Source organism: Hordeum vulgare, chromosome 5H (assembly GCF_904849725.1).
Source record: "Hordeum vulgare subsp. vulgare chromosome 5H, MorexV3_pseudomolecules_assembly, whole genome shotgun sequence".
Taxonomy (NCBI): Eukaryota; Viridiplantae; Streptophyta; class Magnoliopsida; order Poales; family Poaceae; genus Hordeum; species Hordeum vulgare.
The window spans coordinates 506,294,573-506,310,283 of NC_058522.1; the positions used below are offsets into that span (position 1 = coordinate 506,294,573).

The window sequence follows — 15,711 nt, forward strand, 5'->3', positions numbered from 1 at the left end:
ATGATGATGACCATGAAGCTTCAGATCAAATTACTTCCAAACCTCGTAGGTCGACAAGGACACATACTACTCCCGAGTGGTACGATAATTCTGTCTTGGAGGTCATGTTGTTGGATAACAATGAAACTACGAGTTATGGAGAAGCAATGTTGGGCCTGGATTCCGAAGAATGGCTGGAAGCCATGAAATCCGAGATAGGATCCATGTATGAAAACAAAGTGTAGACTTTGGAAAAACTACTTGATGGTCATAAGGCTGTTAGGTACAGATGTATATTTAAAAGGAAGACAAACGATGATGGTAAATGTCACCATTAAGAAAAGGTCGACTTGTCGCAAAGATGTTTCCGACAAGTTCAAAGAGTTGACTACGATGAGACTTCCTCAGTCGTAACGATGCTAAAGTCTGTTGGAATTATGTTATCAGTTGCTGCATTTTTTATTATGAATCTCGCAGATGGATGTCAAAACATTGTTTCCTTGACGGTTCCCTTGAGGAAAGGTTGTATGTGATACAACCAAAAGGTTTTGTCGATCCTAAGGATGCTAAGAAGTATGCATGCTCTAGCGATCCTTCTATGGACTGGAGCAAGCATGTTGGAGTTGGAATGTACGCTTTGATGAGATGACCAAAGCTTTTGGGTTTATACAAAACTTATGATAAACATGTATTTCCAAGAAAGTGAGTGGGAGCACTATAGAATTTTTGATGAGCATATGTGGTTGACATATTGTTGATCAGAAATAATGTAGGATTTTCGGAAAGCATAAAGGGTTGTTTGAAAGGAGTTTTTGAAAGGAAAACCTGAATTAAGCCTACTTGAACATTGAGCATCAAGATCTATGGAGATAGATCAAGATGCTTGATAAAACTTTCGATGAATGCATACCTTGACAAGCTTTGAAGAAGTTTAAAATAAATCGGTCAAAGAAGCAGTTCTTGGTTGTGTTGTAAAGGTGTGAAATTTGAGTAAGATTCAAAGCTCGACCACGACAGAAGAAAGAGAAAGGACGAAGATCGTCCCCTATGCCTTAGCCATAGGCTCTATGGTATGTCATGTTGTGTACCGCACCTGATGTGTGCCTTGCCATGAGTCGGTCAAGGGGTACAAGAGTGATCCAGGAATGGATCACTAGACAACGGTCAGAATTATCCTTAGTAAATTGAGGACTAAGGAAATGTTTCTCGTAAAGGGTTACGTCGATGCAAGCTTTGACACTAATCCGGATGATTCTGAGTAGTAAACCGGATTTGTATAGTGGAGCAGTCATTTGGAATTGTTCCAAGTGAAGCGTGGTAGAAGGATCTACAATATGACACAAAGATTTGTAAAGTACACACAGATCTGAATGTTTCAGACCCGTTGACTAAAAACCTCTCTCACAAGCTAGACATGATCAAACCCCGAAACTGTATGGGTGTTAGATTCATTACAATCATGTAGTGATGTGAACTAGATTATTGACTCTAGTGCAAGTGGGAAACTGTTGGAAATATGCCCTAGAGGCAATAATAAATTAGTTATTATTATATTTCCTTGTTCATGATAATCGTTTATTATCCATGCTAGAATTGTATTTATTGGAAATTCAAATACATGTGTGGATACATAGACAACACACTATCCCTAGTGAGCCTCTAAGGACTAGCTTGTTGATCAAAGATGGTCTAGGTTTTTTGACCATAGACATGAGTTGTCATTTGATAATGGGAATACATCATTAGGAGAATGATGTGATGGACAAGACCCAAACTATGAATGTAGCATATGATCTTGTTAGTTTATTGCTACTGTTTTCTGCATGTCAAGTAACTGTTTCTATGACCATGAGATCATGCAACTCCCGGGCACCGTAGGAATGCCTTGTGTGTATCAAATGTCACAACATAACTTGGTGACTATAAAGGTGCTCTACAGGTATCTCCGAAGGTGTCTGTTGGGTTGGCGTGAATCGAGACTGGGATTTGTTACTCCGTATGACGGAGAGGTATCTCTGGGCCCACTCGGTAATACAACAGCACAATGAGCTTGCAAGCAATGTGACTAAGGAGTTAGTCACGGGATCTTGTATTATGTAACGAGTAAATAAACTTGCCAGTAACGAGATTGAACTAGGTATAGACATACCGACGATCGAATCTCAGGAAAGTAACATACCGATGGACAAAGGGAACCGTATACGAGATTGATTGAATCCTTGACATTGTGGTTCGACCGATAAAGATCTTCGTAGAATATGTAGGATCCAATATGGGCATCCAGGTCCCGCTATTGGTTATTGGTCGGAGAGTGTCTTGGTCATGCCTGCATAGTTCTCCAACCCGCACGGTCTGCACACTTAAGGTTTGGTGACGATTTGGTATTAATGAGTTATGTGTGGTAGTAACCGAAAATTGTCCGGAGTCCTGTATGAGATCCCACACATCACGAGGAGCTCTGGAATGGTCTGGAGGTAAAGATTTATATATGGGAAATCATATTTTGGCTACCCAAAAAGTTTCAGATTTTTTCGGTATTGTACCGAGAAGCTTCCAGAAACTTTCGGAGGAGTCCGCAAGTCCACCAAGGGTTCCACCACGTCCCAAGAATTTGCATGGGTTGAGGGGAGACATCGTGGCCTTATTGGGCCAAGCACACAAGTCCCTCAAGGCCCATGAAGTTGGGAAAGGTGGAAAGTCTACCTTTATATGGAAGGGAAGGAAGGGGGCTAGGATTCCACTCCTTCCCCCTTGTCTGCGCCCTAGGGCTTTGAGGGGATGTTCCCCACGCCCCTCCACCTATATATAGAGGGGAGGGGGCGCCCCAAGAGGACACACGAAGCCCTTCGCGCCCCTCTCTCTTCCTAGTTCGTTTTCTCCTCCGTTCGCGGTTTCGGTAGCGCTAGGCATAGCCCAGCCGGGATAGCTACACCACCACCACCGTCACGCCGTCGCGCTGCCAGAGACATCATATACCTCTCCGTCCTCGCTTGCTGGATCAAGGAGGCGAAGAACGTCATCGAGCTGTACGTGTGCTGAACGCGGAGGTGATGTCCGTTCGGCAGTAGATCGGACGAATCGTGATGGGATCGCGTGACGAATTGCGATTTGGATCGCGAAGACGTTCGACTACAGCAACCACGTTATATACGCTTCAGTTTAGCGATCTACAAGGGTATGTAGATACACTCCCCCACCTCATAGATGTTGATCTCCATAAATTGATCTTGGTGAGTGTAGGATTTTTTTGTTTCCCATGCGACGTTCCCCAACATTCTCCTCTTTCATGGCTCATGAACCTCTTGCGAGGCTCGGATGGATAAAGAGGATGTGGGAGCTCAACAATAAGTAGAATATCTATGTTTTAATTGCTTTCTAACAGACTATTTTCTTGTACTACTATTTGCTTATACTATTGTGAACCAAGTTATTTGAAGTATTTGCTAGTACTATTGTGAACCAAGTTATTTGAAGTATTTTCTAGTACTATTGTGAACCAAGTTATTTGAATTATTTGCTAGTAATGTTGTGAACCGAGTTATTTGAAGTATTTGCTAGTACTGTTGTGAACCAAGTTATTTGAAGTATTTGCTAGCACTGTTGTGAACCAAGTTATTTGAAGTATTTGTTAGTACTGTGTTGTATCTAATATTACATTATGTGCATGTTGTTGTGGTAGATGGATATTTCCAAGAAGATTTCTAAAAAGAAACAAGAAGATAAAGTATTTGAGGCGGCCATGGTTGCATTAGCCGTGGATGTGGCATCGTGAAGTGTGACACTACCGTATGCACCAAGAAAGTTGCATCCTCTTACATACCTCCAATGGGTAGAATAGAAGGAGAAAGATGCAAAAGCTTTCTATGCTATGTTCAGAATGAGGAGGTCAGTCTTTCGCACATTGCATGATTTGCTAGTTCAGAAGTATGGGTTTGAGTCAACTTGCAACATATCACCCAAAGAAGCATTAGCACAATTTTATGGACCGTGGATACCTGCCAGGCCACTGATAATGTCATATATCGGTTTGCAAATAGTTGTTCTGTCATTAACAAAAAAATCCCATGAGATTTTAGAGTGTGTAGACCGTATGGCTGGCGATTACATTAAACCAATTGATCCAACTTTCTCTGAACCGCACCCAGTACTTAGAAAAACGAAGTTTTGGCCTCATTCTCAACATGCTATTGGAGCCATGGGTGGATAACATATTAAGGTGCTTGTGCCCAAGGTGTTCGAGTCTCAGCAGAGGAATATGAAAGGTTACACAAGTGAATATGTTATGACAGTGTGTGATTTTGATATGAGTTTCACGTTTGTTGTTCCCAGATGGCCCTGATCTGTTCACGACACATGTGCATGGAGCGATGTCATAGTTCGTTATGACCACTTTCCACAACCTCCCAGGGGTAATCTCTTTCATGTGTCCATATTGTTATATTTAAGACGGTATGTTGTAAATTTATAATGTCTTATATTGATTTCCTATTGTAGATAAATATTATCTTATCGACTTCAGATATCCAAACAAGGTTGGTTATCTAGCATCATACAAAGGGCAACGATAGCATGTACCAGATTTCCAACAACATTCACCAATTGGGAGATATGATACATTCAACCATCGACATTCTTCTTTGCAAAATGTTGTCGAAATAACATTTGGAAGAAGTAGATTCTGAAAGAATTTTCCAAAATCTTAATGGTGTAGAATTCTGCGTGAAAAGAACTGGTCCAGTAGGAGAAGGGAGATGCACGAGGGCGGGGATATACTTTTTTATCTACTAGCAAAAGGGCCCATGCGTTGCAACGGGAGAAAGAAATACCACACGGCACACGCTCTTAATTTATAAAAAATGTCTATAATTTGAGAATTTATAGTTACGATACAAATAAAGATGGTCTTATCCTACAAAAATGCAGTTCAAAATTTCACAGGTCTTCTATTTTAACACGGCTTGCATGTAGATTTAATACGTACAAAGAATCAGTCAAGTGACCTTCAGTTTCATCTCTAATCCTGATTTTGTTGACGTGTTCATCCCCAACCCGGATGAGTACCGGTATGAAAGAAAGACGAATAATGACTTATTTATTAAGATTGCACCCTAGATAGTATTTTTATTAAACATTTAATAGATAAAATGATATCATATTTAAATTCTACATATTTTTTTAATCAAATTCCATGTATAAAATATTAAATTTGGAGTTACGGTTTAAAAGATATGAGTATTTTAAAAAATATTTAATATATACTACTAGTTTAATGTCATAAACAATAAGGTTTTTTTGTAAAATCATCTCGGTGGATTTTCCGACGGAAGCGATAGCCTCTTTATTATTACTATCAAAAGGACCCGTGCGTTGCAACGGAAAAAAATAATACCACACATTTTTAATTAAAGAATTTAGAAAAGAAATTAAAGGAAAGAGAGAGAGTAGTAGTGCACAACCCATTAAGCGTGCCAAGGCCTAGCCTTACCCACTCCTAAATCCCCTAACCTAGCCCGATCCCCAGCCCCCCCTCCTCTCCTCCACCTCGCGCCGCTAGGGGAGAGAGCCCCACAGGATCCCCAATCTCCCCGACTCCCCCTTCCAATGGCGCCAGCACTCCCCTCCTCCTCTGCTCCTCCACCGCCTCCCACCTCTACACCTCGCGACCACCTCCCATGGTGTGCTGCTGCGAGGTCGGCCTACGGGGCCAGTCTCCGGCAAGACTTACCCCGTCGGTTGGCTGAATCTTCTAACCCCGACGCCCCCACCTCCACGTATGCATCGCCGGCGCCAGCCCCTTTCCTTCGCCACGAGCCCCCTCTGTCTCGCGGCTCCACCTCTGTTCGCGTCATCCCAATTTCTTCTTCTCGAATTTGTTCCTCTGTTGATTTCCGTTGCCTCTTGTAAAATCACCGAGGCGCATGTATATAAAGTGATGAAATTATCTGTGAAGTATCGATGTGGGATTATGAGGGCAGAAGCGATAGCCCTTTCGTGCGTTTTCTGTCAGCCCAGATGCGTTTCTCTTATCCAATACCATAGGGGCCTCTCTGCAAAAATGAAACGTTTTCCTGTTCGTAACACATAAAAAGGTACTATGAGTTTAATTACCTAAAAGACAGGGTTTAAAAAAAACAGCGATGGGTTTTCCGACGGAAACAATAGCCTCTTTATTATTAGGTAAAGATTAGGTAAAGATCGGCGAACGGCTAACCGTGGTCAGATCCTAGGCTGTGCGGCGACCGGACTAAACTCGGGCCGGTCGACCGGCGCAGAGTACTGGCCATCCATAAATGTGGTTTGTTAAGCACCGCTACTCTCTTGTCATTAACTAAGTTATTTTGATCTCCCATGAAGACTGTGCAACAACTGTCATCAGTCACTCCTCCCCCCAAGTCCCCAAACCCAAACCCAAACCCTCAGCCCCACATACCTAAACAAATCACCCAAAGATTCTCTGTCATCATCATCAGAATTTAGGAGGTCCTCCCCCCCAACCTTTCTCCCCACCAGCCCACTCCCACTCCCACAACCAACAAAATTTCACCCTTCTCCACCACCTGACAAGAACCAACACCGCCTCCCCCCCTCCCCTCTCCCTCACTCTCACTGTCACAGCCTCACACTCTCCCACTTTGACTTTGACCCCCCACCCCCACCCTCCCCTGCGCTCTGCGGCTAAACCCTGCTCTAATAAACCCTCGCTAGGGTGGGGCAGGGCAGGCTCCGATGGGGAACTGCGCCGCCTCCCGGCTCGCCGGCGGCGGCGGCGGCGCGGGCGCGGGCGGGGACCCCGTCGCGGTGTGCCGCGACCGGAAGCGCCTCATCAAGGCGGCGGCCGACCGGAGGTTCGCGCTCGCCGCGGCGCACGCGGGCTACGCCGCCGCCCTGCGCGCCGTCGCCGACGCGCTCGACGTCTTCGTCGCGCGCCACACCGCGCCGGCGCCGATACTCATCACGCTCCCCACCCCCACCTCCTCGCCCCCCGGGTCGCCCAAGCCGGCGCCGACGCTGATGCCCTCGGCCCCCACGCCCACGCCCTCGCCCCCGCCGCCGCAACAGCAGCGGCAGACGGAGGCGGCGCCGGCGGAGGAGCAGGACGACTGCGGAGCGCGCACGCCGGAAATGGGGACGCCGGAGATGGGCCGCCCGTACTACTACACGCCCCCGGCGACGCCGCCCCCGCCACCCCCCGCGGCGTCGGCGGTCGGCGGGTGGGACTTCTTCAACCCGTTCTACGGGACGGAGGAGGTGGCGGCGGCCGCCGCGGCCATCAGCGACGAGGAGATGCGCGCCGTCAGGGAGCGGGAGGGGATCCCGGACCTGGAGGAGGCGGAAGAGGAAGACGACGACGAGGAAGACGAGGGGGAGGATGCGGCGGCGGCGGGGACAAAAAACCCTAAAACAGAGGCTTCCCTCGGAGTGGCCAAGCAGGAAGAGGCGAAAGAGGTGGGGGAGGTGACGACGGGTAACAACGGCGGCGGGCTGGAGGTCGGCATGGTGCAGCCGGGGCGCGAGCTCCTGGCGGCGCTGAAAGAGGTGGAGGAGCTCCTGTCCCGCGCCGCGGAGGCCGGGAAGGAGGTCTCCGGCATGCTGGAGGCCGCCGCCCGTGCCCCCGAGCTCAAAGGTCCGGCCTTTACCGCCTTCCCCCAAACTTTTCTTGCCTCCATTTCTCTCTGCCACTGCAACCTGCTCGATCTTTCGCCCCCAAATGCGGTCGAATCCCTTTTTTCTGTTTGTGGAAAAAACTGCAAGATTTGGGCGTAAAGCTGGTGCGAGACATGAGTGGATTTCACAAATCTCCATCAGTGAAAGGCCCTGTGGCATTAGATGGATTTGGTTTGGATACACCACTCTTTAAATACTCACATGGTGGCATGGAATTTTTAGATGGTACTACTGTTCTTTGTTTAGGTCTACCATGTGCCTGTGGAGATTGGGCAGAACATAATCTCATAAAAAAAGTGGCTTTGAATATTCCCGGATGATGTAATATCCACACGTTCAATTTGTTGTCACCTTTTTCTAACTTTGCAGTCATCTCCTGGCCCAATTTTTTTAGCCCTTTTGATGCTACCACTTGTGGTTTTTGATTGCCAGAGTGGTCCTTTTGGGGTGCAAATGACTAAAGGCGCCTGCTTCATGATGAACACCCATGAATCTGCACTTTTCAGTTCTGCTACAACTTAGAACAGCGCAGTACAAGGACTGACTTTTGATTGATATATCCACACACTGCAGCGTACAGACTACATATTAGGTGTTGGTATTGGTTTGCTAATAATGTATCTGGTGTGTCTTTGATTGATTGTATTGACATTGATATTTCTGCCGTGGTGCAGAGAACTCGTCGAAGATAATCCATGCCATCGCGTGGCATCGGTCTCCATCGTCTGTGTCCTCCTCGTCCTATAGGAGCGAGCTGGGAGCAAGCTCGAACAGCTTGTCATGGACGGATAAGAGTGAGACTAATAAGAGCGATATATTCGATGACTATGGTGGGATGAAATCAGGAAGTCACTCGCAGACGTTAGGGAGATTGTATGCCTGGGAGAAGAAACTGTATGAAGAAGTTAAGGTCGGTTATCTATCTGCTGGAGTCACTTGACTTTTCCTGTGATTGCATAAATACAGAGAAGTCTTCATATCTCTCTTAGCAAGTTGCTATTGAACTACTTTTTTTTTTTTTTTTTTTTTGCGTGGTTAACGCAACTAATATTTCAAAAAGACTGACTCCACCTTGGAATTAAAGTCCACCTTGCCTTTGGGTTCGTGTGTCTTTAGTAAATGAGGTCAAGTTGAAGGTCTTGACAAGGTCATACTGCTGATAGTGCCATCTGTGATTTTAAACTGATGAAAAGCAATGTGCTTAGTTTTCCATGCATTATGATCATTTTCTTTAGTTTCTTGTGCACACGCATTTGTGTTTTCATGGTTTCGCGACATCTTCGAACAGCATGTCTCTGTTATATTGTGTATTGTTATATTTATATTAAAAACGATTCGGTTCTGTACAGGCCATAGATCAAATTCGACAAACATATGAGAAGAAATGTGTGCAGCTGAGGAACCAAGATGCCAAAGGTTCGGAGCTGCGCTGTGCTGAGAAAACCAGGACAAACGTGAGAGACTTGTACACAAGGATCTGGGTTTCTCTACGAGCAGCAGAATCGATATCCGATAGAATACAAAAATTACGGGACGAGGAACTGCAACCGCAGCTTGTTGAGTTGTTGCACGGGTAAGCTGATGTCATGCTTTGTGTGTACTCCCTCTGCAAGGAAATACTAAGAATGTTTAGATCACGACTCTAGAGGTGTAAATGCACTTATATTTCTTCACTGAATCAAAATACTGATGCTTTTCCCTTCTCCATGACAGCTTTGTGAGAACTTGGAAAGTAATGGTGGATTCTCATGATGCACAGAGACAGATAATGTTTGAGGTGAATTCCTTCACCTGCCCTGCTTATGGGAAATTCTGCAACGATGCCCAGCGGCACGCCACTCTCAAGCTGGAGGTTGAACTGAGGAACTGGAGGTCCTGCTTTGTGAGCTATGTTACTGCACAGAAAGGCTACATTGAAGCCCTTGACGGCTGGCTGTCCAAGTTCATCCTGACGGACACAATCCGTTACTCCCGAGGGATCTCCTCGATCGCGCCCGACAGGGCTGGCGCGCCGCCCTTAGTCGTGATCTGCCATGAGTGGCACACCACGCTGTCGAGGTTCCCGTACAAGCGGGTGCCATTTACCATGCGAAACTTCAACCGGAGCGTGAGGGTGCTGTGGATGAAGCAAGGGGAAGAGCAGCAGCAGAAGCGCAAGGTGGATGGGCTAGCCAAGGAGCTGGACAAGAAGGCGACGGCGTACAAGCGGGCTGAGAACAAGGTGATCGAGACGAAGCTGCTGGAGCACCGGCCTGAGCAGGACGCGAGGCAGCGGATGGAGCAGCTGTCGGAGCGCAAGGAGGCCCTGAGCGCGCTACGTCGGCGGGTGGAGGCGGAGAAGGCGCGGCACCACCACTGCATGCGCGACACCCACGACGTCACCCTCAACGGCTTCAAGATCGGCCTCGCCGGCATGTTCGAGGCCCTCGCCGAGTTCTCCCGGGACTCCGTCACGCTCTACGAGGACCTCCTGGCGCGTGCCGGCCCCAGGGACAGCGCCGAGAAGGCCGCCACCATCGAGCAACAGCAGCAGCAGCCGCGCCCGGCGGCGGTGAACGCGACATGACATGACATGACACGACCGTCGGTATCAAGTTCAGTGACCAGTGTTCTTCTCCGTTTCAGTTAGCACATTGAGTGAGTTGTGTTTGCATCTTGCATTGCCCCAGGGTTTTGGAAACCTAGAATGTTTCTCTGACGCTGATTAAAAATTAGGGTGTAGAGTAGCAGCAACCATGTGTGTATGGTGGCTTGGCTTGACTGGTCGTCGTCGTTGGGGGGTGGTAGGGTCGCCATTCTTGTGGGCATGCATCTGCGTCTGCATCTGTTGCTTGTAATTATTCTGTTAGCCTGATATGAATCAAGTGAGGATTCGCTCTGCCGCTGCCGCTCCTGTTGCTGTCCGCCATTGATGGTCTCTGTTTTGCTCCACAGAACTGTTGCTGCGGTGCGCTGTAGCAGCAGCAGTGCTTGTTCCTGCCTAACGCCGGCAGGCCGCAGCAGTGTCACGCGCGCGCAGACGGCTGGGGAACGACACGAGGACCCTGTGAACTGTAGGGCCTGAGCGTCGGATCGGAGTTGCACTGATGCAGCTGTCGTCGGATCGGAGTACTTCACAGCTTGGAGTACTGTACTATCACAAACCACGACGCCAGCTACCATGGGGAGGGAGCGCAGCCTCTTCTTTCTGCTGAATATCTCCGCTAGGTTGCATACTGGAGTGCTGGTCTGAACCTGAATTCTGCCACTTGCTCGCCAAACTATTCTCCTAAATCTAGTGCTCTATCCCAGTCTCCCTCGAAAACAATTGAAACCCCAATGTCAAAACCGAAAGTAGGGTCACAAAGCATTGGCAAATTTTCTACAAAGAGGGACGGTCTCAATCCACAAATATCCTCTAGCTTTTTTCTGCAACACCTGCAAGATAAACCAACCTCTAGCTTTTAGAATGACTAGATTCCACTCGTTGCGCCAAGACACAGATGGAACTAAGTTTTGTTTGAGTATTAATCGTCATAAATTTGTAGAATCGGTAAAGAAAAAGGAGAGGGTAGCAATGGGAAACCCAGGCCCAGGAAGCTTGGCTCTCTAAATATATAAGCATGCATGACACATTAACCTCATTTAGGTAGCAAATAGGAAACCCAGGCCCATCAAGCAAATATATAAGCAAGCAAACCTGCCACACATGTAGGAGTTATCATTTTTCAAAATAAAACAACAAGACAAAGTGACAAACCAGTATTTATGTGTGAAGGCTGGAGGCTATATTATGATAAGTGAGAATCCATCAACCCAAACAAAATCCAAGGTTGTCATTCCTATAAATGCAGATGAAGCTCCCCATTCAGTATGATATTCTTATTCATTTTGGGACATTTAGCAAGGAAAGTCACAGAAATTGAAAAGTCACTTCAAACCACATTCTTTTTACCTGTGATTGTCAGCGAAGTTCATTTATGCCGCCTTCTCATCTTGACCTTAACCCACCACTTGCCTCATCAGCGATCTACGCCTTCTCACAAGGTCAAACACATCCATTCATGGCGGAGAATGTATCCTGCACCACTGCAACTCAAAGGGAAACATAAATTAATTAATGAGCATTCAAAGGCAATAAAAAATTCGTGCCTACAAATAACCAGCTCTGTACGCTTTGAGATGGTTTATCAAAGCAGTATATGGCAAGGATCAAAGATAAAACTTCATGTCACACTATGGCCATGCATCACTGAAACGAAAAAGAGGGACATTCAAGACAGCTGACCTCAATGCAATTCTTTTGCTGAGGGGGGCAACTGCTACCAGATTTCACTTCAGACTTTCAGGTTAGCCATCCACAAAAGTAAGTAGTCTTAAGGTTCGGTTTCAAGCTCAAAGCTGGAAGCACCACAATATTAAAGAAACTAAAACTATTAAACTAATCAATTGATAACACCTCATAGTCAAAGATCTAGCAACAAAATAGGAAATGTAGACAGTGGCAGTGCAAGCAAGATACACTACTGATGCATATGGCTCTTGTGTTTTAGGCCATCACAAACCAGCAGACATGCAAATGGAAAATTAGCATACCATTTCTAGAACCTATAAACAATACAGTATTGTTAGCGTTATCTTTAGAAAAGTCTACCATTATTTCAGTACAATATCAAACATACTATCTCTCTCACATGGAATAAATGCTAGAAAAGAGAAATTCAGTCCAAACAGTTACATAAATCCTCCAGCTACAAAAATTAGAGCAATATTGTTCCAGCCTTAAGAAACTGAGATATCAACAATAAAAAACAGAAGTACAATTAAGTGTAACAGGGGCAAGCGTGGCAGACGCAAAAGTAATCACATCCTGACCTATCATCTGTAAAACCAAACTACATAAGAATAAACTAATATAATACTGTAGAACATGAACACCATGTTGAGTGTAACTAGAAAGAAAAAATAATCCTGCGTGCATACATAGGGTAGAAAACAATTAACAACCTGAAAGCATTTAAAGGAAGTACTCACTAAGAACCTCAATAGACGCTCACGAAGCCCTGCCTACATTACCTCTATCTTCTTTTATCCACCAAGATTCATATACATCACCAAGAATCACTCAAATTTGTCGCATAACACAAAGAATATCTTGTTGAGAGAGATGATCCCGCCCTTGCATTAGAAATAGTTATATAAATGATACTTTTTGCTTTTTCACGAGACTTCCCTTAACACCATTGACATTTACTACTTCATTTCATAATGTAGTGCACTCGTGCTTTTCGAGATTTAAATTTGATCATAAATTCAATGGTATAATTTTTACTCTTGTCGTAATCGTTCACGTTGATTAAATTTATAATAAAAAAAATCTTAAAAAACCGCAGACGCGCTACATTAAAAAAAACGGAGGAACTACCATTCTCCTCTGGGCTCTGGCCAAGTGACCTCGCTATACAGCTCCGGGAGAGTGGAGACTGGAGCTGCTGCCACATATCAATATATCATCACTTTCACCCCAAACTGTTCGCTTAAATCTAATGCTCTGCCCCAAACCTACATCGCAAACTATTGAAACCTAAATGTCACTACTGAAAGTCAAGTGATTATAAAGATCTTGAAATTTTCTACAAACACGTTCCAAGAATCTGGTTCTTTCGCATTTTCCAATATTTTTCCTACAACACTTGTAAGATACACCTGTAGCTTTTAAAATGCTAATATGCATAAAATGTGATGAATCAGGCCTAACTGTGACATTAGCTGCTGTTTGACTCCTATGTATCATTATTTAGCGCAACCCATCTTCATTTCTAAAATTTTCCAATCCAATTTTGCTTAACAAGCATACATTCTGTGGCCATCTATAGGAAAACCTGCCTATATAGGCTGGCACATAAACGGCCAATTAAGCACACGATATCTATGAGATCGTTTTTGCCATCTTGCACAGTAGCTTTCTCTAAAACAATATACTCCCTCTGTTCACTCATATAAGACGTTTTAGTCTGTTTAGACACAAATATTGTCTTTGGAGGCCAAGCTCCATGGAGCTCAGTTTTGAAAATTCAAAATTTGTCAAATTTCATATTTTGGACGTTTCAAAAATTCTGAAAATAAACACAGATATAAATGAAGTCATAACACACATGTGCGTAAATTTTCAGGGCAAAATACATTGAAATGAGGGTTGTGCAAAAAAAAAATCTGAAGCTTTTTAACACATGATACTATTCATCCTTTCAGACCATGAATTTGTCTTTTTTGTGTTGGTTTTTCCCAAGGATCGACCACACGATCATCCTACAGCTCGACTAGTCGTGTACGCGCAATTCGGCTCAACGTATACGAACTAGCTGTAGCACTCGATATCTCGCCGGCGCTCACGCAAACACCAGAATCTTAACACACGCACACGAACGCAACAACACGAAGATGGCCAGAGACACGTGTCGTGCCTCGTAAATATCTCTTTATTGTTTTTCTCGTTTTTCTGGTGTTACAAAACTCACGTCTACCACTGCTTATATAGATGCAGCAATGACTCCCAACCCAAAAGCTGACTCGCGAACTAAACCGACCCAAATACAAAGATCTGCTCAACCTTTCCTAACCTAATCACCCGGCAGCTTGACTTGATCACAATTACCAAAACTGACCTGACTACGATACTAAAAACTAGTCGTACATGGACTCAACTTAGCCTAAACTAGCACTAGTACATATTACTATACCAGGACACGGCCTAAGTACTAGTCCTAGCTGGACCCTGACTAACACCATGGCATCACTTGCCTAATTCAATATGACTCAGTTTGGATTATTGCAACATTCATCCTCTAATCCAAACACTCGACCGATCGACTTGGAACCAACACAGGATTACCAGTCCACACCGTCACATCTTGGCGTGCTACATGCAGACTAAACACATAGCCTTTCATGTAGGAACTCAATTTAACTGGTGCGCATCCATCTTCACGATGGCCTTCGTCTTCTCACCGAGACACACTAACGACTCAGACACAAGAAAAAACTTAAAACACGACTCTTTTTTTGTTTCTTTTCTGCCGCAGCTTCTTCATCAAAGCAACCCTAACCCGTCATACACACCCACTTTAGCTAGTTGCAGAATCTCGTGTTTCTTCTTTGCCTCCTTCCGCAGATTAGGACACTCTCGAGAATAGTGTCCATAGTCTAGATTTGTCGAATTTCCGGTACTTCTGCTTATCTTTCTCCTTATTGTGCGAGAACATCAACTGCTCCTCTTCTTCGTTGCGTTCCCGTCCTTTCAATGTCAACTCATAGGTCTTTAGTCGCCCGATCACCTCCATCACCGACATCTTTGTCACATCGCCCCACTAAACCGACTCAAATACAAAGGTCTGTCCAACCTTTCCTAACCTAATCACCCGACAGCTTGACTTGATCGCAATTACCAAAACTGACCTGACTACCATACTAAAAACTAGTCGTACATGGACTCAACCTAACCTAAACTAGCACTAGTATATACTACTATACCAGGACACGGCCTAAGTACTAGTCCTAGCTGGACTCTGACTAACACCATGGCATCACTTGCCTAATTCAATATGACTGAGTTTGGATTATTCCAACATTTTGTACATGTTGATTTCAACGTTTTTCATCCTGAAATTTTACACACATACATATAACATCCTTGTTCATTTGCACAATTATTTTCAGATTTTTTGATACCAAAAGTTTGAATTTTGATTTATTTTCAAAAAAAGGCCTCCATGGAGGCCGAGAGGCAAACATCCATTCTCGTTCAGGCAGTGCTATAAACAGTTCAAACCAGCTGTCTAAAACGCCTTATAAAAACGAACGGAGGGAGTATTTTATTCAGATGTGCTGTTGGAATTTCAGCAGAGAGAGAGAGAGAGATCTTACAATATGGAATATTGCTTAAGCTAGACATAGAAAAAACGAATTACCACCACCTAAGAAAGGAATTTACCCTGCCAAGTATCCAACTTGTTTTCTATTCTCACCTACACAAAACTTCATCCGTAAACCCACCTCTGCGCAAGCATATGCGTCAGAGTCAAACTAAAC

The 15,711-nt window shown here is 44.9% G+C and overlaps 1 protein-coding gene across 1 annotated transcript; it reads left to right on the forward strand.

The window, feature by feature from the left end:
* Positions 1–6,574: 6,574 nt before the first annotated feature.
* LOC123400207 (protein ALTERED PHOSPHATE STARVATION RESPONSE 1-like) lies at positions 6,575–10,523 on the forward strand. Its single transcript, XM_045094633.1, has 4 exons — positions 6,575–7,603; positions 8,319–8,554; positions 8,994–9,217; positions 9,358–10,523. The coding sequence occupies exons 1-4, from the start codon at positions 6,706–6,708 to the stop codon at positions 10,208–10,210; spliced, it is 2,211 nt and encodes a 736-aa protein (XP_044950568.1). The 5' UTR covers positions 6,575–6,705; the 3' UTR covers positions 10,211–10,523.
* Positions 10,524–15,711: the final 5,188 nt, after the last annotated feature.

Excerpts from the sequence above, each read along its gene's own strand:
- LOC123400207 (XM_045094633.1), top strand. The coding sequence starts at position 6,706 with ATGGGGAACTGCGCCGCCTCCCGGCTCGCCGGCGGCGGCGGCGGCGCG. Across the intron at positions 7,604-8,318 it reads CCGTGCCCCCGAGCTCAAAG|AGAACTCGTCGAAGATAATC; the intron begins GTCCGGCCTTTA and ends GCCGTGGTGCAG. Across the intron at positions 8,555-8,993 it reads AACTGTATGAAGAAGTTAAG|GCCATAGATCAAATTCGACA; the intron begins GTCGGTTATCTA and ends GGTTCTGTACAG.